Source organism: Alosa sapidissima, chromosome 19 (genome assembly GCF_018492685.1).
Source record: "Alosa sapidissima isolate fAloSap1 chromosome 19, fAloSap1.pri, whole genome shotgun sequence".
In the NCBI taxonomy this organism is placed as follows: domain Eukaryota; kingdom Metazoa; phylum Chordata; class Actinopteri; order Clupeiformes; family Clupeidae; genus Alosa; species Alosa sapidissima.
The window spans coordinates 24,539,670-24,559,765 of record NC_055975.1 but is presented as its reverse complement, the minus strand read 5'-3'; the positions used below and the strand labels follow the sequence as shown (position 1 = coordinate 24,559,765).

At 40.1% G+C, this 20,096-nt stretch overlaps 1 protein-coding gene across 1 annotated transcript; it reads right to left on the bottom strand.

Annotated features, from left to right (window-relative positions):
* Nucleotides 1-903: 903 nt before the first annotated feature.
* erg28 (ergosterol biosynthesis 28 homolog) lies at nucleotides 904-9,945 on the bottom strand. Its single transcript, XM_042072291.1, has 5 exons — nucleotides 9,765-9,945; nucleotides 7,074-7,227; nucleotides 5,030-5,120; nucleotides 4,798-4,916; nucleotides 904-1,216 (listed from the first exon to the last, which is right to left on the bottom strand). Exons 2-5 carry the CDS (start codon nucleotides 7,204-7,206, stop codon nucleotides 1,131-1,133), a joined length of 429 nt encoding a protein of 142 aa, XP_041928225.1. The 5' UTR covers nucleotides 7,207-7,227; nucleotides 9,765-9,945; the 3' UTR covers nucleotides 904-1,130.
* Between the last annotated feature and the right edge of the window lie 10,151 nt (nucleotides 9,946-20,096).

Sequence of the window (20,096 nt, the reverse complement as noted above, 5' to 3'; positions counted from 1 at the left end):
GTGATCTGTTAGGATTTCAGTTGCTCAACTTTATGGGGTATTCTTAATCATGTTTTCCATTCCATGATGCACCTAATTTGACAGGTCTGGACTGCAGACATTTGAGCACCTGGACTCTTCCTCTATGAAGAAATACTGTTTAAATATGTGCAGAATTCATTTTGGCATTGTCAATATTATAATATAATACATCATTCAGAATTGATTGTGCCTTGCCACTAATGCAACTCCACACCGTCATAGTTGTTGGGTTTCGAACTAAGCACTAAAACAAGTTGGATATTTGGATAGGCCCTCTCCTCTTTAGCCCAGATGAGTCCATGATTTCAAAAAAGAAATGCAAATTTTGATTGGTCTAACCACAGAACCGTTTTCCACTTTACCTCAGTCCATTTTAAACAAGCTCAGTCCCAGATAAGATGGTGGTATTTCTGTATCATTTTTAAATACTATAAATAATAATATAACAAATTTGGCTGTTCCATGGTAAAGTTTACACAAGCATTTCTAAATTAAGTATCAAACTGTCCTCATAGACAATGGTTATCAGAAGTTTTCATGAGCCCAAACAATATTTTTCTTTACAAAAACAGGTCTGGTTTTAATGCAGTTCCATCTGAGGTCCAAAAGACCAAGGCCATCCAATATAAATCTCTGGATTTTCTGAATATTTTAATGATATTATGTACTGTAGATAATGAACTCCCCAAATACTCCACAATTTCATGTTAAGCGTTAAAATCACATTTTTTCATCATTTGTCCACACAGGTTTACACAGAGTGATGAATACCCTACATCTTTACTTCTAAGAGACTCTTTTTTTTTTTAAACGTGTTGCTCAAAATGAACATATATTTTCCATGAAATAGTCAAATTTGTCATTTTCAACATTTGATAGGTTGTCTGTATCCTTTTTGCAGCTAAATATGAGTTTACGAGATTTGCAGATTATTACATTCTTATTCACATTCTACACAACGTCCCAACTTTTTCTGATTTGGCGTTGTACTGTACAAATAAAGTCAGGAACGACTAACATATTGTTATTGCCTTTGTCAACACAAAGCCAAAGACCAACAGTGCGTGGCATGGCCAGTCCATGAGACCTGTGTGGCTACTATCCAGAGGTCATTTCCTCTTCTTCTGGTCAGCTGCCAGCTCCTGGGAATCGGTGATGCACTGAAAGCCTGCCAACATGGCCACAATGGAAAAGCCTGGAGGTACACAGAATGGGTAGGAAATTAAAGGTTGTCACACGAGTCACTTCACGATAAATCAATGGATTTGGGGAAAATCTTTCCATCTGACATGATGTTACAGTATACATTTTTTGTCTTTTAATTGACAATGTGTACCTGAACATCTGAAAGGCATGCAAGAATTCATAATATGATCATATGGCCAAGTTGGCATAACCTTGTAAAATAATGAGGTCTTTTTGTGCAATTTGCAACATCCTCTACATCTATTTTCTATACAGGCTTTTTTTCTATACAGAACTGAGTGATTATTATACAGCATATTCTTAGATAGTGCACATTTAATGTAAAATATTTAAATGGATCTTACAGTTGAAAGTCAAAAGTTCACATACACCTTGTCTAAATACATTCAAACTCCAAACTCCAATTCCAAACCCCTCAAAATCCATCCCCTATTTGAGTTCAGTTGATCCAAATATCTTGTTATGATCGTGCAAAATTTGAAAATAATAGTAGAAATGATTTTTTACTTTCAGTTTGATTTATTGTATCATATTCTCAGACAGTCAACCATTTCATACACTTTGTTACAATTTTTGGCAGTGTCTTTTTAAGACGGATTCCAGCCGTTTTTTACACCTCTACTGTAAATCTCTTCTCTGTTGCTCTAGATGTCCTGAAAAAAATCCCCTCATGGCCTTAAAACGGATTAAGTAACTTTACACTTTTATCTTCATTTCGGGAATTGGGCTCTATCTGTCCCCGCTCCCTCTCCACACACTCCTGTTGCACAGTTAATAGCTTGTTTGCAACTTGTAGAATTGTCCCACCCACAGGCACTTCTTAAAAATAAATAAATAAATAAACAAACAAAAAACAGAATGTGTATAGCAGTGCCATTGAAAATTAATTTAGTGATGGGTGTGAACATGCAATTGAGTGTTGTCAGATCACACATTAGAGTCCTGAATATCAATGTTCTATATATTGCACCTTACTGTGGTAGACGAGGAACGACATTTCGTCTTTGCAAAATGCTATATGTATGTTGCTAAGGTGACAATAAAGCACTACATGTACATGACTACTTGACTTGAAGGAAATTGTGTTCTACTAGCCTGGAAGCCAGCCCAAATGAAACCCCACCCAGTCATGTGTACAGTTCATCAACTGTACAGTTTTTCTGACAAGCTGAGGTGCGTTCAAATTCGCAAACATAGGCGAACGTTCACAAACGTTTGCAAAACAATTTTCTGTTTGCCTTGAGTTTTCCATAAACATTTGCGAACACTTGCAAACAGTTTAAGGTAGTTCTCCGCAAACATGTTGGAAGTTGGATGAAGAGTTACTACTGAGATGGAATGTTTACACAAAATTGTTTAAAATGTATCTGTTCATACAAACATGTTCACCGTGAACGTTTGCTTCAGTTCAAGGAATTTGAACGCACCTCTGGTCAGTCAGATTGCAAACCACACAGTCTGCAGACTCAGTCGGAGTCTTCATGCTAGCTGAGCTCTTCCTCCTCCTTGCCCTGCAGCTTCCTGTCCAAAAGGTCCTCTTCTTTGATGTCCATCCCTTCGCTGTCCTCACAGTCAGGCTCATCGGTAATCAACTGAGTGACTCAGGCAGGATCTGAGTGTATTGGCTCCTCTCTCCCTCCGTCTCAAATAATAATAATAAAAAAAAAAAAATTATTATAGTTATTCCATATCAATTCAACACAATTGTTTTTATCCAAACAGTCCCCATCATTCGAAAATTGCAACTTGTTATCTTAGGCTATTTAGTTCCCTTTTCAAATATGGATAGACATGCTCTAGAAAATGACTACAAATGCCACCATTTCATGTGTACCACTTTTTCCACTCAATGTTCACAATATTCCTCTTTATCACAAGTCTGTATTGAAAGTTTATCTATCTGTGGCATTATCAACTTCAGCGACGAGAAAGGATGACGCTATAGTTTCAAAATTGGAAGTGGCTGTGGTAAACGGTAGTAGCAACGCCTGCAAACATAAAACATTGCAGTCTGTAAAGTTTAGGCAAAGTAGGAAGTAAAGTTATGAATCCCTGACCAATGTAACGGCTGAACCAATGATTTCAAAGTTAACGCTATGTCTACAGTACGCCAGTCACCATGCTAGTGTTGGAATGATTTCCCAATCAAGAGTCCCCAGACAGTATTCAATCACTATGTAAATAGAGTCTGGTTTTAAAAAGGCTAACAAAAAATAGTAAACTTTTGACGGAATAGCAGAGTTATTACAAAGTCAATGAAGTCAGTAATTGTATAGGTGACATCGAGCATGAGAGAAAACATCCTGGAAATTAAATGATTTCTCAAGTAATAACAAAACGTTGGACAAACGATAATAACAACACATTAAATTATTTTTTTACCTCAGTTCATCTTGAGTTTCTCACTCAGTTGAATCATGTGTGATAATTTCTGACGATCCTCCTTTCTGACATAGCAAGCAGATTGACTTGAAGGCATCATGAAGATTTGTCAAGTAATAACAAAAATCCTGAGCAAAAAACCCACACCTGAACCAACAACTGTAAAGCTTATCATCTGATGTTTATCAAGGAAGTTCACTGATAAAATGAATGGCTGGACGGCAGGAAGAAAAACATATTTTACAGCAGCTTTACAGTTTTTCTCAGTCGCTTTGGTGCTTTTCTCACATCACTATTAACATTTGCACAGCAGTTAGTGCATTTCTTAAAACAATTAGTGCAAACTGCAAAACCTAGTGGATAACCTGCAAAAGCTCGTCACTTGCTCAAAATGGATAGTCCATTTCTCAAAAGCAAGTATTCATGTCAATGAAACTGTCAGTGTCATCAAAATAAGAAGTCTTGACACCATCGTTTATGAACAAGATAGTCAAATGGCTTTGTCATGTTTTCATTGTGACAGTTTATTCTCTCAGTGTTTTTTTCAATGCAAAAAAAGGTCAGTGACACTACCTGAACATGCTCAAGACAGCACTATACACTACTTGTACAGCCATTTGAAAACTACAGTAAAGTTACACATTGCTGTAGTTAAGGGAGTAAGTGAGTACAAGACACTGAATATGTACGTTTCACTCTTTTCACTGTATATGCTCTTTGCAATTCTACAGCATTGTGACAGAATTTGATAACTAGTACAACAATTTTGTATATGTAATGACTAATGAAGCAATGAAATGAAGACTATTAGTTTTATTGGGAATGACTATTTAGCATCCATAAGTATAGTTCATTTTCACTGACATGACATAAGCAAATGATAATGTTATAAAACAGCAGAGAATTGTATGAAAGCAACTGATACATGCCCAAACGCATTTGCAATTTGTTCAGAGGAAAGAGAAATTGCAACTATGATGCGCACAAATGACTTAATGTTGTGGAGGTTGAACTAATAGTTATGAGAATTTTCATTATGATCTGAGAAAAGCACCAAAGCGACTGAGAAAAACTGTAAATACCACTGAATTCAGTGGTCAATCAACACAACAGATGTAATAGATTAAAAATGTTTCCTTTGACCTAAAACAATAACACCTCCATGAAACAAATTAGTGTTGTGCTTACTTGCAACTAGAAGAGGTGCCATTACACCAATAGTCAGGGGTGCTGTTTTATAGATGAAGGCTTCAGAAAGAAAATGCCCTAGAGCCAGCACAAATGTCCACAGTGTGATGTGATAAAGCCTGAGAGAGAGAGAGAGAGAGAGAGAGAGAGAGAGAGAGAGAGATATTCATTAGTTGGGACAGGGCATTAAACACAGAACTTAAACACAGATAAATGGTGGAGAGAATCTTACGTTCTGTTTTGGATGTCCATGGCACAGAAGAAACGAATTATAGATGATAACAAGGTCCATATTCCAAATGTTCTAGCCTGAAGGCCATTTACTGAAAGCACAAACCAAACAAATGATAATTTAACTACCAAAACGTATCTGGGTGTGGAAAATCTTGCAAGTATAAGTATATATATATATATATATATATATATATAGATAGTATAAGTATATATACTCTTTTGATCCCGTGAGGGAAATTTGGTCTCTGCATTTATCCAAAGTTGTTCATTTTTCTGGACATGACAATTATGTTGCCTGAAATGGTAAACACATTGATAGACACACAGAGGCCCTGATTAAAGGTTTTGGAATTTTTTTGCAAATCAGTATTAAGTAAGTATATATACTCTTTTGATCGTGTGAGGGATATTTGGTCTCTGCATTTATCCCAATCCGTGAATTAGTGAAACACACTGCACATAGTGAACACACAGTGAGGTGAAGCACACACTAATCCCGGCGCAGTGAGCTGCCTGCAACAACAGCGGCGCTCGGGGAGCAGTGAGGGGTTAGGTGCCTTGCTCAAGGGCACTTCAACCGTGGCCTACTGGTTGGGGTTCGAACCGGCAACCCTCCGGTTACAAGTCCGAAGTGCTAACCAGTAGGCCACGGCTGCCCAGTGCTTCACACCTGAATATCTACGGTTGAAATGTGTAGCATTTTCTGATAGGTTTAGGTATATTTACAGTAGTGCAAACGTTGTGAAAAGATTGTCAATAGTGCAAAAAGAGAGCAGCAAATGCAAGTCGGAATTAACACAATGCATTGTGCATCATACAAACTGTATTTTTTAACACTTACACATTTAAGTTTTCATTGAAGTGCAAGCAATATTCTGTAAAATGATTTTTTATTATTGAGTGCCATCAGTACAGTTGAGTATTAGAGCCCGACCGATATTGGTATACAGATATTATCGGCTGATATTAGCTATTTGCGATCTATTGGTATCAATGTTTATAACGGCCGATAACTATTCTAAACTGTTCTACACAACTTGTCCTCCTTTTCAGAGTCTGGTTGGTGGTCACCCTGCTTCTGTTACTTTATAGCACACATGCAGCCTCCATTTCCCCTTTTAAACTCAAATTGTGACTATCAACTGGTCTTTTCAATGTATTTCTGCACAGAGCCGCTCACATGACGTGAAAAAACTAGGCATCCCTTTTATTCTCTAGCTGGGTCGCGGTTGCAGCACGGTTCAAGCTGAGCCTGAGAGTGGATATGGCAGAGGCACTGTGGCTGCTGTAACCTGTTAACATGGGTGCCTAAATGAAAATCAAAATGCAACGGAGCCGTTCCGCAGACGCAACGCAGGCAGTACGTTCAAGCCTTAAGTCACATAAGAGTATGGACGTTATTTTATATTATGCAATTTTCCTTTCCTATTACACAAAGTATTGCACTGTTTAATGCTCTTTAAAATACCATATCGGTCGGCCTCTATTGAGTATAAACTCAGATTGCAGTACCAATGAGCCTGGCTCTTTGGGGTTGCGGTCAAGCTGCACGTTTAGTACCCCGGAGACCCCGGGTGGGGTCACTGCTCTCTTCGTTTGCTACATACAGTATGGTGTCAGAAGTGGGATGGCTTGCCATGAGGCCATCAGAAGTGTGTCCATTGTGTGAGCCATATGAGGGGACCCCCAGGATAGGTTGACCCCCGTGTGAGGGACCCCAGAGATGGGGAAAGCTCTAGTGTGTGAGGCATCCTGAGATGGGAAAAGTATGTCTGCTGGATGTGTGAGGGACGCCAGTGTGCGTGAAGCACTTGGGAAAGCTTCCCGAAGGGGAGGGCAGTGTGACGGAGTGCCATCACTACAGTTGCACTCTGTAATATGACTGCCATACCAACGAGCCTGGCTCTTTAGCGTTGCAATCAAGCTGCACGTTTAAGACCCGAGTTTGAGGCCGGGTGGGGTCACTGCTCTCTCTTCCTTCGCTACAATTATGGTAAGACAAAAAAAAGTAGCCATCATAAAATGGAACAGTCAAACCTTACCAAACTCCGGCGACCCAGTGTAAAGTTTCTCTGACAGGAAGCTGTGATCGCGAAAACTTTGAACTGTGTTGCCCATAGCAATCACAGACACCATAACCAGCCAACTGCGCAGCACATTCAAAAGCCGCCCCATATCCTGATATTGAGCGCACACCTGCAGAACAGACAATAGGGCAATACATTAATGATGTGACTTACAACCAACAGTAGAATTCAATAACAGTTTTTATTCCACTGCTTGGTTGAATTTCCCATTGTCCTACGTAATTTAGAACGACCGTTAACCGTATGTTATTTGCACACCTATGAAGTAGATCCATTTTTTTTGGCCGTATCACACTTGTATATTAATTCGCCGAACTCGTTGTGAAGTTTAAATGAACTGCCACATTGCATCTGAGCTGTAAAATGCAAATTAGTTCCACAAACAAAACAGTTTTAGCGATTTAAATTGTAAAAGGAAATTGTAACAGGAAATGAACATAACGCAAGTGGCAACAGTGGAATAAGCGGGATAATGGACTCCACGGTGGTCTGTTCAAAGAAATGAATGCACTTACGAGGTTTAAACAGACCACCGTGTCGTCCATTACCCCGGCTTACATAATAGTCGTTAGTCACAATATCATATCAACGTTATCATATCAGTAATTAGAAAAACTCCAACAACTGCACAATGCCCAAACTGGATCTGCACCAGGTCATCTTAATTATGTGATCCAGCTTCATGGTCAGACCAGTGCAGTGATGATGGTCTGTGACTGAAAACGTTTTGCACTTTTCACTGGGTAGCACTTTTCACTTCTTTTATAATAAACAAGTTTGCTTATTTAAATGGACATTGGACAGAATTTGGTGTGCAAGTTGGTGTGCAAGTTTATCCTGGTCTTACTGTAGCACAGTACAAGGATACAAGGAAGTTTATTGTCACATGCATATAGTTACTGGAAGTAAGAAATGCAGTGAAATTATGTCTGGTGTCAGCCTATTTGTGCATAAAAAAGGTGGGGGAGGATTGGGATTGGGTGGGGGGCACCAACAAGGAGCACCCAAGAGCAACAGGGGCAAGGAAAAACTCCCTTACCAAGGAAGAAACCTTGGGCAGATCCACGGCTCAAGGGGCTAACCCAACTGCCAGGGGTCTTGGTGTGTGTGTTGGGGGGATGACAGGGGAGATGGGATAGTGTGCTGTGTATGTGGGGAGATGGGATAGTGTGCAATATGTGTGTTGGAGAAGCTTCCTCATGAGACAATGTATGAGGAACTTCAAGTTGGAGCTACCGTACCTGCCTGGCTTTGGTTTGGGGCGTAACACCCAGTTGAGTCACACTGCTGGAGCAGAGTCATCAATACGTCTACAAAACCCACTGTATTCTTAAGGTGTGCAGTGTGCAGAGTATCCACATAGTTATTTACAGGTGAAAGGTAAGACTGAAAATTTGAAAAGAAAATGAACCAGTCACGTCGATTTAAAGAGTTTTTTGGAAAACTCTTGTAAAAGAGGGAAAAGAATAGCTTTCTTAGCTCTCTTGTACTAATCAACAGTGCAACAGTTCTGTGCACCACTGTTTATGATGAAACAAATGCTTTGCCAGTGGCGCAAAGCAAACTTAGGAGGCCCCCTGCAGCTAGCAGAGTGCTGGGGATCCTCGGTGTGGGGGCATTTGTATAGCAATATTATTTGCAAATACGTGCACATTTGCAGATTTGTCCACATATTCACAGATCTATACACACTTTTGCAGATTTCTCATCTACACGTTCACAGATTTGTGCATTCACAAATTTGTCTACAGTGACAATACATACTAAATTTAAATAGGCTACATTTGTCAAATATCTCACCTATTAAGCCTACCTACTTACTTTTGTAATTATTTTATTATCGCAGTTGATTAGGCTAATTGGTCTAAAATCAGATGGCTTAATAACATTCTCTACCTGGTTTAGGGATTACAGTAATAGTCTGATACATGGATGGAGGGAGTCTTTCCTTGGAACTGACACATGGTATTACTTCAAGAAACAATTATTTTACTTGTGTCCAAAATGTTGCATAGAATTCCACTGGAAGCCCATCCATACAGGCGCCCTACCTTTTGGGAAGCTACCTATTGCTTTCTTAACTTCAGTTCCAGAGATTTCTTTAGCTAATTCTTGGTTGTGCTCTTCCGATAAGTGTTTTATAGTCACAGTTTCCAAACATCAATAAATTGCTTAAAAAAAGTCCACTACAACTTTTCACCTGACTTCCGGGTAGCAGCAATGAGCAAAGTCTGCGGTAGAGCTACAACTCTCATTCAGCTGTTTGGAGTGAAGATGCACTGTATCAAAGATCTGAATAGGCTACGGTACGGTACGGTATAGATAATGTAGCTGGTCATTTTCCATTCATCACATTAACATTAACGTTAACTCTCATGGGGAGGGAAAGGTGGACACTGCTACATCTGTTCAATTACTGTAGGCTACGAATATATCAACGTTACACTAACAATCTGATCCATCATGATCATTTGCAGATTATTTTCGCGTTGCTATTGGAGGCTAATTAGCCTAAATGACTGAAAGCCGATTTAAATTTGATTGACAAAGTCCCATGCACAGCAGCATAAATTGCAACAAGCGAAGAAACATTCCCGGAAGAGAAAAACAACCGGTGCAATAGGCTACATAGGCTACTTCACTCACCTTGTCGAAGTAGGCTAGTCTGTGGCAAATTGAGTAGCCTAGTTCACGCCGAACTGTATTGTTGTCGATTGATCATTTGTGTTGTTTCACGACCAATTAGCTAGCATGACTGACAATTATTTCCACCAATTACGTCGTCTACTTGTGACAGCTTGAATCGGGCGATATCTCCGGATGGCCCATTTGAAAACACGTGATATATCAAATTTCCCTGATTTGTCAACCCTGAACCCTTCCCATAGACTGGCCATCCCCTCGTCCTACACGCAAGTCGACCTGACGTTTGTAGTTTTTAGTGTTTTAACACGTGCTGGTTCCTAGGTAAAAAAATCCAAAAATAAATGGGGTCGATTTAACAAAATATGACACACACAAGGAATTTGTCAGTTATCTCTCCAGCAGTAGGCCTAGGCTTCAGGAAAAAATAGGCTATAGGCATTGTGCAATGTGCATCAATATAGACAAATTGGACATAATAGTAACCTAAGGCATTTTTAAGAAAAGAATAGCCTATGTGTCACAATAAAAATGCTAAACAAAATGTAACTGCAGCATTTTAGGTTGGTGGGTGGTGACCCCAGTATTTTTTGTCAAACATTGAATAGTTTAATATCCCACTGAGTTGAAAATAAAAACCATTTCAGACAACATTCAATCTGATAACATAATTTTGTATTGATGAATGGCATTTATATCACAAGGTATGCACAGTTATTGTCAGGGATTCCATGACTTGTGTGAAAATAGTAGTATTGCCAAATTTATTGCCAAGCCCAATGTGTAGGCTATAACCTGTATTATAACCTGTATATCAGAAAATTCATTCAGAATGGGCCATGCAGGAAGCCTATCTACCTTCTTTGTGATTGCCTTGATTACATGGTAATCAAGACTACAGTACAATTTTAAAGTACACTACTCAGTCACAAGGTAAATCATTGCTGTTTAGCAGGTGAAGAAACATTTTAGCTGCTTTTACAATTTGGTGCATACTGTATGTTCCCATAACACGACTATGATTTGACACGTGTAAAACAATATAGTCTATTGTTAACAGAATAATAATAATAAAAAATGTCATTAAATGTAGGCTACAAGAAAGTTGACAGTAAATGACAATAAAAAGTGTACAGACTTGAATATAATAGAAAATCTGAGCAGTAATTTCACAGCCAGCCAAAAAAGTAAACTTTAGACAAATGTGTCAGGAAGGCACATTTGACCACTGACAATTTAAGGTATGCTCTGAAGGCAGTGTTGTGCAAGTTCATACTTCAGCACTTTGGTCAGCGTAAACTGTGTATAAATGTGCTATAAAAAGAAATGTTACCTACTTTACTTACAAGAGCTAGCCTAGATACAAGTTCAGATTATACAGATTTAAATGAATAAATCCACTTTCAAAATGTGCACAGTTTAAGTACTTCTTAATTTTTTTTATTTTTATTACACACTCTTTATAATCAGCTGTCCATTACTACCATGCCTTACTGCTGTGGACATTCATCACAACCAAATGTTGTGTTTTTACAATAAACTGCTACATCAACACAATATGAAGGGGTGGATATTGCTTTGGAATGTAAATGTAAAACAGGTTTCTAGGCCAAGTATACTGATGTATACAAGGAATTTGGTCTCTGAATTTATCCCATCCGTGAATTAGTGAACACACAGAGCACACAGTGAGGAGAATCACACATTAACTCAGATCAGTGAGTTGCCTTGTTACAGCGGCACTCGGGGAGCAGAGAGGGGTTAGATGGCTTGCTAAAAGGCACTTCAGCCATTCCTACTGGTCGGGGATCGAACCGGCAACCCTTCGGTTACAAACCCGAAGCCCTAACCAGTGTAGACAATAACTTGTGTTGTTTTCAACACATCTCTGTGTCCAGATAGGGACAACACAGTTTGTGTTGTTTCCTTTTTTATTTGATACACAATATGTTGATAATAACATAACTTGCGTTGTTTTTTTAACACATCTCTGTGTCCAGATAGGGACAAAACATTTGTTTTAAGAGTGTGGTTGTCTATTCATGGAAACCCTATAGGGCAGGCCTTCACCGAAAAAAAGGTAGATATAAAAGGTGATTATGGAAGACCAGAGGCACTGCTGTATATTTAATTTGTCATTAAAGTCACAAATGGTACACAAACGGTATCTTGTAAACAAGGCACCGTTCTTAAATTCAGATTTCTAGATCCTGAGTTGTTGAATGAGGTTCCCAAGACAAGTAAATGGAGGAACAGTATACCCTAGGCAGGAACTGCCTGCAGGCCTGCACTGGACATGGTGAGGACAATGATGGAGAGAGACAATCCAGCATTATTTTTATGAAAGGTTAGCCTGGAGATTCCAGACTCTGGTAATCTAGAAAGATTAAGGTTCTGGCCAGGAATAATGTAATGGCCCAACTCAAGGGGCGGCACCAAGCATTTGAAAATCTCACTGCATGCAATTGGATAAGACCAATGTTTACTGACTGATTCCAGACTTCGACGCAATTGGACAACACTATGACTGTCATCTGTTTAGCTCGCCTTTGGCCCACCTATATAAGATACACCGATGTGATTGGCTCCCCGCAATACAAGTGGCAAAAGTAACGTGCATCATTACTCATTGCCAGAGTGTCTCGCAGAGACAATTCAAATTGTGCTCTTGCGAGAACTCTGGATTTTCCAGGGTAATGAAAGGTCATATGCAAAATTAATAATCATACCCATTTAGTAATATGCCCAAATTACCTTATTCACACAGACACGTTCATAAATATGTTCGGATGAGTCACAATTTGTTGTATTAATCCTGGACTTTTCCCTGACACACAGTTTATCTGCTACAGCAATTGAAGACCAGCTAAAACTTTTCAGCAACATTCTTAAAATGAATAACACAATTTGTGTATTATTAAAAAAAAAACACATCATGTCCAGATAGGGAGAACACAGATTGTGTTATTCCTAACACATTACTTTTGTTACACTATGTAACACAACAGTTTTGTGTTATTCTTACACAAAATCAACATGTGTGTGTATAGACTTAAATTAATATACCATCTAAAACAAATTGTAAACAACCGCCACAACTACAAATTGACATGAATTTTATTAGTCGTAGTCAATAGCAACTGGTCATCAAGTAAACCTATACAAGTTTGTATTTCATATTTATGTAGATATCAAATCACAGTGTCCATTTGTCCAGGATACAAACACACAAATGGGTGCGTCTACGAACTTTCATGACTCATAGGTCTTTACAATGACTTTGTGGGCCAAAGGTGTGACCGTGTCTTTGTGGGGGAAGTCTGTCTCATCCCGTGTCTGTATTAAAGGACCAGTATGTAGGAAATATATGGAAAATAAATTGTAACCATTCCAAAAATGATCACCATATGTCGTCAGAGAGTAAGGAAACACGATAAATTGAAGTAATGGCTTATTTGACAACATTACTATAACCCATATAAACCCGTAAACCCGTAAAAAAATTACGGGGCGGAATCTTTTGGAATTTTCGTTTATGTTTTGAACGATTTAATTCTAGAATAGCATGTTAATAATGGGCTGGTGCATTCTCCTATTTGGGTTGCCAGATTAGCAAAGGCCAACTGTCAACATCTGTCAGTTGTAGTCATGAACGAGTAGCCTACGAGAGGCAGGCACATTTCCAAAATATTGTTTGATAAAACAAGAAACCAATTATATCGGAGGAGCCTTCCTGAGATGGCGACATCTTCGTCCAACGAAGAATATCAAGTCTGACGCAGAGCTGGCCATATTTCTCCTCAACATGTAAGCCTAGGCTAAACTTCATCTGCATCGCTAACTTCAGCTATATATGTTACGTTGGTTAGAGAGGTATTTTTTGTTTTCACTGTTTCCGTAATGTGTAGCTGGGTCATGGTTGGAGAAACGTTAAAGCAGCTGCAGGTCGACTAACGTTAGCTACAGTAAGTCTTCATTACATCTGGCAACCCAGAAGAGGCTCGCGTCTAGGTAGTCTTGAGAACGTTCACCAGTGTTTTGATTTTGGCCTACAGAACGTTCGGTAACAATCCTACAAACCGCTCCTTTAAAGGTGTGGGTTTTTGAACATTCTAATAGTGGGGGTCTTAAGCACATAAATAGGTCATTTCGCACAAATTCATCTAAACGCGCCAAATTTGGCACAGATGTACTGTAGCTCAGGTCATACTGAAATGATTTAGCTAGGGTGCCAGAGCCCCAGCGACCCTTGGGGCCAAGATGGCAGCCAAATCCAATATGGCCGCTGCCCGAAAAAGGGTTCCGACTATAACTTTTGAACCACATGAGCTACAAATACAAACTTGATGTCTTTTTCAGCTTAATTGATCATGGGAAACACAAAAGAATATTTATATTTATGACCCAGTATATCTGGACTCCTTAATCCTCCAATTCCAATATGGACGCTGTCCAAAAAAGCAGTTTTGACTATAGTATGGGGCCTTACACCCCATTGTTCGTGCAAATTCATCTACAAGCACCAAATTTGGCACAGATGCAGCTGAGGGCATACTGAAATGATTTAGCCAGGGTGCTCAAGCCAGAGACCCACAAGGCTGCCAAATCCAATATGGCCGCCACCTGAAAAGGGATTATACTGCATATTTTGAACCAGAGTTGAACATACTAGTTGACTGTATGAACTCATACTCGCTCCTCTACTTCCTCACCCAGTATTGAAATGGTATTTAGCTCAGGTTGTTTCTGCACCCTGTCACAAAGTGGTCGACTACTGCAGAATCGTGCGAGAACTTGCAGGTGGCATTGCAGGTGGAATTATTAGAGGCTCAAGGATACCAGAGGATAGTCGCAGAGTTCAGAACTAGCGCACCACTCACCGGCCAAATAATAATAAAAAAATAGCCACTACATCCAATCAAAAAATAGTGTTCGTTGTATCCAGGTAAAATTCAAAAATAGGACATCCCCTACCTGCAACCACGTTATGCTTGTGCGCTTATGTGGGGTTACACGTTTAAGATTTCAAAACTGCACCAAAATGCTTTTTATTCAGAAATTCAACTGTCTGTCATTTAGTAAACCAGCCTACTTATGGCACTTTAACAGTGTGTTTTATTTATAAACTAAACTAAACTGTCGGTCATTAAAAAAACATAATGATTGTGTCGTGAACTGATGGTGGAGCAGCTGTTTAGTGCTACTCCATGCTTGTGAGCAAGATGGACAGCAACGGTGAAAGATGAAGATAGATAGATAGATAGATAGATAGATAGATAGATAAACTTTATTCATCCCCAAAGGGACATTACAGTGTTCCAACAGCACATACAAACACAGCATTCACATACTGTACATAGGCCTACATACATGCATACATAAATTATTAAAAAAATATTATTTCTCTCTCTCTGCTCAGGGGGGAGTCATTATAAAGTGCTATTGCAGTGGGTAAAACAGTCTTTCTGTATCTGTCTTTCTTACAGCTTAGTTGGTGTAGCCTCCAACTGAAAACACTTTTTTGTGTATAGTGGATGTGAGGTATTGTCCAATATATTTGACAGTATGTGCAGCATTCCTCTCCACCATCAACTCCAGGGGTTCTAGAGCTGTCCCCAACACAAAGCCAGCCTTCCTTTATTCAGTTTCTTAGTGTCCCTGGCTGTAATGCTACTGCCCCAACAGATGGCAGAAAAGAAAATTGCACTTGCAACAACACTCTGATAGAACATCTGCAACATGTTGCTGCACACATTAAATGACCTAAGCTTTCTCAAGAAATAGCGTCTGCCCTGACCCTTCTTGTACAGCCTCAGTGTTGTAGGCCCTACCTCCAATCCAGTTTATTGTTTATAAGAACCCCCAAATATTTGTAGTTCTCAACAACCTCTACTTCCTCACCCAGTATTGAAATGGTATTTAGCTCAGGTTGTTTCTGCACCCTGTCACAAAGTGGTCGACTACTGCAGAATTGTGCGAGAACTTGCAGGTGGCATGACTCAGAGTTGTACTGGAAGTCTGAGGTGTAGGCTACAGTGTGAAAAGAAAAGGAGACAGCACAGTCCTTTGTGGTGCTCCTATGTTGCTGACTACCTGCACACACCCTTTCATTCTCACAACCTGTGGTCTGTCAGTCAGGTAATCAGTAATCCATGAAGTTGTCGAGGTGTCTACCTGCATCCTTCACAGCATAGGCTGTATGGTGTTAAAAGCACTTGAGAAATCAAAGAACACGATCCTCACAATGCTGCCAGCCATGTCCAGGTGAGAGTGTGTTGAACCAGGTAGATTAAGCCATTCTCCACACACACGGTATGCAAATTGTAATGGGTCCATGTAGGTCCATCTGTGGACTCAAAAGATGACCAACAACAGTGTTTAGCAGGGTTCTCAAGTCTCACGCAATGGGCGTGAGACACACGCAATTCAACAAGTTCACACGCTCACACGCCACACCTTGCATTTCTCACGCAGAAATATTAGGCTACTGTGTCAAGGTATCTGCATAATTATTAGAGGCTCAAGGATACCAGAGGATTTCTCGCAGAGTTCAGAACTAGCGCACCACTCACCAGCCAAATAATAATAAAAAAATAGCCACTACATCCAATCAAAAAATAGAACGATTGTGTCGATTGTGTCTTTGTAGCTTTGTGTAAACCAGACATCAGCAACGTTCATTTTATACGACCAATCACTCTCGTGACTGCCTGCACTTTCCATGTCGTCACGGCTGCAACTTTCGCACTCGTTTGTGCTTTTTAGCGGCGTGTTCATCGGACACCCGTCTGAGCCTCCATGGACCATGTCAACAATGAATGAAAATTAGCTTATTATCAATGATTGTTATCAATTTGAGCGAGTATGCTACACATACATTTTTTTCTAAAGATACACGACTGCTGCAGACAATGAGCTGCCAACCATCATAATGTAATAGCGACCCAAAATAATGTACTTGCTGTCCTTATAAAAAAAAGAAAATAAAAAGTTGGTCTCAGCATGGACATTCTTGGTCCAATGGCTCAGTGACAATAGGCTACTCAAGTGAATAAAGAAATTGGCTTAATAAATAAACTATTTGTCTCACTCAGTACATATATCTCGTAAATTGGTGAGAATATCCCACCGTCAAGATTATTATATTTCAAGATTCCAATCTATCCCACCTAAATATGAAAAGTTATATCCCCCCCCCAAAAAAAAAAAAATCTCACTCCAAGCTGAGCTCAAAACTTGAGAACCCTGGTTTAGCCAACTACTTCCTTTCCTACAAACTTCCTTCCTAACCAGGTGTACTTTTTTCTACAAGTGTTTTGTTCTTATGACTACAATTGTGAGAGAGACCATGAGAATTGGTCACTGTTTTTTTTAATGTTATTTCTGTTTTTCTGTTATGCTAAGCAAACCTTTAAGAGTTTTGGACAAATTGACTATATTATTCTTTTAAATTAGACATAATATAAATATTGCCTAATAATTGTGTATTATTATTTCTTATATGATTACACTTTGAAATGTATTCATCTGTGGTACACTGAAAGCATTTCACTTTTATATAAGGAAATTAACCAACATTGAGAATAACCTTCAAAAACGCGAAATGAAGAGGGAGAAAATGCCACTGCAGTTGACAAGGTGTTGGTTAATTATATGATATAGTAAGGTAGACAGGTGATGTGGTTAAAACAATGAAAATTCTAGGCCTATCGTGGCTAATTTCAGGCATAGTGAACTATAAACGGCAGAAATGTAAATCCAACGTCACGCATCATATTTTGTTTTATTAACGTAATGTAGCGACTGGCTGTCAATCAGCTATGTATAACCCTGGGCACGCCGATGATTGGCAGCCTGGTGAGAAGGGGCGGACCCCCTGGGAATATAGGGATTGGGTTGAGGACATGGAGGTATTATACTTACAACCGGACCCGCGTCACACAGAGCAGGTTGTTTGCGCCATGCCCCTTTTGAGGGGAAAACATTCCCTCAGAACAAGCCAGAGTAAACCGGTAGACATGTACCAACCACACAGCTAAGAACCCCTCCCTGAGTTTCTTTTGCCTACCATGTCCTCAAAAAAATCCTGACAGAAGAAAATTATGGCTACAAGCCATAAGAAGAGAAGACCGTATAACACTTCTGGTCACTGAGTGGGGTTGTTGCACCACTTCGTACTCGGGAGACTGAAGGGACATGTTTTTATATTAATTGAATTAAGCTTTTGTAGGTATCTTTCACGGTCAACGACCGGCAAAGTGGTTATGTATTGAGTGGTCATATTGATTTGTGGTATTTTTTGTTATTATTTACTCCTGCGATTTCTGTACGAATTACGTTTATTGACCCTAATTTGCGTTGGAGTTAATGAGAGGGGTTGTTTGTTTTCCCCCCGAAAGGGGCGGGAACGTTTGTCACGAGTCAAGTTCCCGGATGTGCCGGTCTAACGTATATATGGTTGAGGAAGTTCTGAGACGGCAAGACCGCCTAGAGACAGCCCACGACTTTGCACACGTACAGCTGCAGAGCACAGGGGCGAGACACAGAAACTACGATCTACACTACAAGGGCTGCCACCTGGAACCACTAGAGCTGGTTTGGGTCCACAGCCCGCAGAAAAAAAAAGGTTGTTGCCCTAAGCTGGACAGTGACTGGGTAGGCCCCTGTAGAGTGTTGGAGCGACTAGTGGAGGTGGTATTCATAGGTTTCATCAGGTCCCTTTCCACAGGTGTATACAATCATGCACCTTGATTATAAATGCAGACTGCATGGTGCTTGATTAATACACCTGTGTAAAGGGACCTGATGAAACCCATGAATACAGAGTACAGCTACCTCCACGTGGCAGACGAGTGGCCATTTATAGAGACAGGTTGGCCCCCTACCACGGAGATGCTAACCCCCAGCTCCCACAAAGGCCCTCACAGACCTCCCCTAACAGCCCCCACCCAGACACTACTCACCCTGCACTCACTCAGCTGGAGGGGCACTGGGCCCTACATACGCCCAGAAATAGGCACACAGACACACATCCAGACATTTTCACCACACCCCCCTCCCCAGTGCCACTCTCTCCCACATGTGATATGGTGGTGCCTGCTCGGCCCCAGAGGCGAAGAAGACCGCCGGCCCATCTGAGAGACTTTTTTTAAAGTTGTTGTGTTGTGTTGTGTGTATTTGTTGTTCCCTCAGGGTCGAGGAACTTTGACGTGAGGGGGTAATGTAGCGACTGGCTGTCAATCAGCTATGTATAACCCAGGGCACGCTGATGATTGGCAGCCTGGTGAGAAGGGGCGGACCCCCTGGGGATATAGGGATTGGGTTGAGGAAGTTCTGTCTCTTTTCGGTTCTGGGCCTGACACGGCCCGCTGTGTTCTATACCTGCACTTGTTTTTGTGTTAATAAACCCGTTAACTGAACTCTGGCCTTTTGTGAGACTCTACAGTATTTAGGCTAGGGCTATTGGTTGTAATCGGTTGTAGGCCTAATGTATGCAGACTCATTTTCTGCTAGTGACAGGGCAAAATATTCAGTGTCTGTCAAAATAAACTGCTTATAGTCAATTTTAATTGATGTTTTATTCATCAAATAAAATAGGAGTTTTATTTGACTTAAATATTTTGGACACACGTGCACCCGCAGTTGCATGTTGCATGGGTGGGCAGCTTTAGGTTCTTAGGGACCATAGTCTCATCCTCTATGAAATGGGGAGACAACCTGAGCTGTATCATTAGCAAAGCCCACCAGAGGCTCTTTTTTCTCAGGCAGCTGATAAAATTTGGGGTGGCCTGCAAGGGGATGCTGCAATTCTATCACGCCACTATTGAGAGTATTCTCTCCTTCTCTATTACTGTCTGGTATGGAAATGCCACTTTTCAGAACAAGCTACAGCTAGACAGAATAGTTCACACGGCCGAAAAGATCATAGGTTGCAAACTCACCCCCTTAGCAGAAATCTACAAGGCCCACATGCAACGCAGGGGCATGAAAATCCTGCTGGATGCAACTCATCCTGCCAAGCACCTCCTTAAGATCCTCCCATCAGGTAGAAGGCTGAGGGCTATTAACACAAAGACCTCCCGCTTTTTAAATAGCACATACTGTAGTGTAATCAGATTTTTAAATAACTCTCCATCCTTGCACCAATACCTTATGGAAGCAGATCAAGTCAGCATAGGTCTTGGATAGTGTGTTTTTGCTCTTTTTTTAGCAATATGTTTTAAATTGTATTCATGCTATATGCCACAGTACTATACAGTATATTTATTTTATTTATTGTCATCATCACCCTGTGATATTTGCACTTTTGGAAGTGAACTTAAATCCTGAACTTTG

What these genes read in the sequence shown, in the direction of transcription:
- erg28 (XM_042072291.1), bottom strand. Translation starts at nt 7,206, where the DNA reads ATGGGGCGGCTTTTGAATGTGCTGCGCAGTTGGCTGGTTATGGTGTCT. An exon ending in CACTGGGTCGCCGGAGTTTG is followed by an intron (nt 5,121 to 7,073) that starts GTAAGGTTTGAC and finishes TTGTGCTTTCAG; the next exon opens with TAAATGGCCTTCAGGCTAGA. An exon ending in ATGGACATCCAAAACAGAAC is followed by an intron (nt 4,917 to 5,029) that starts GTAAGATTCTCT and finishes TCTCTCTCTCAG; the next exon opens with GCTTTATCACATCACACTGT.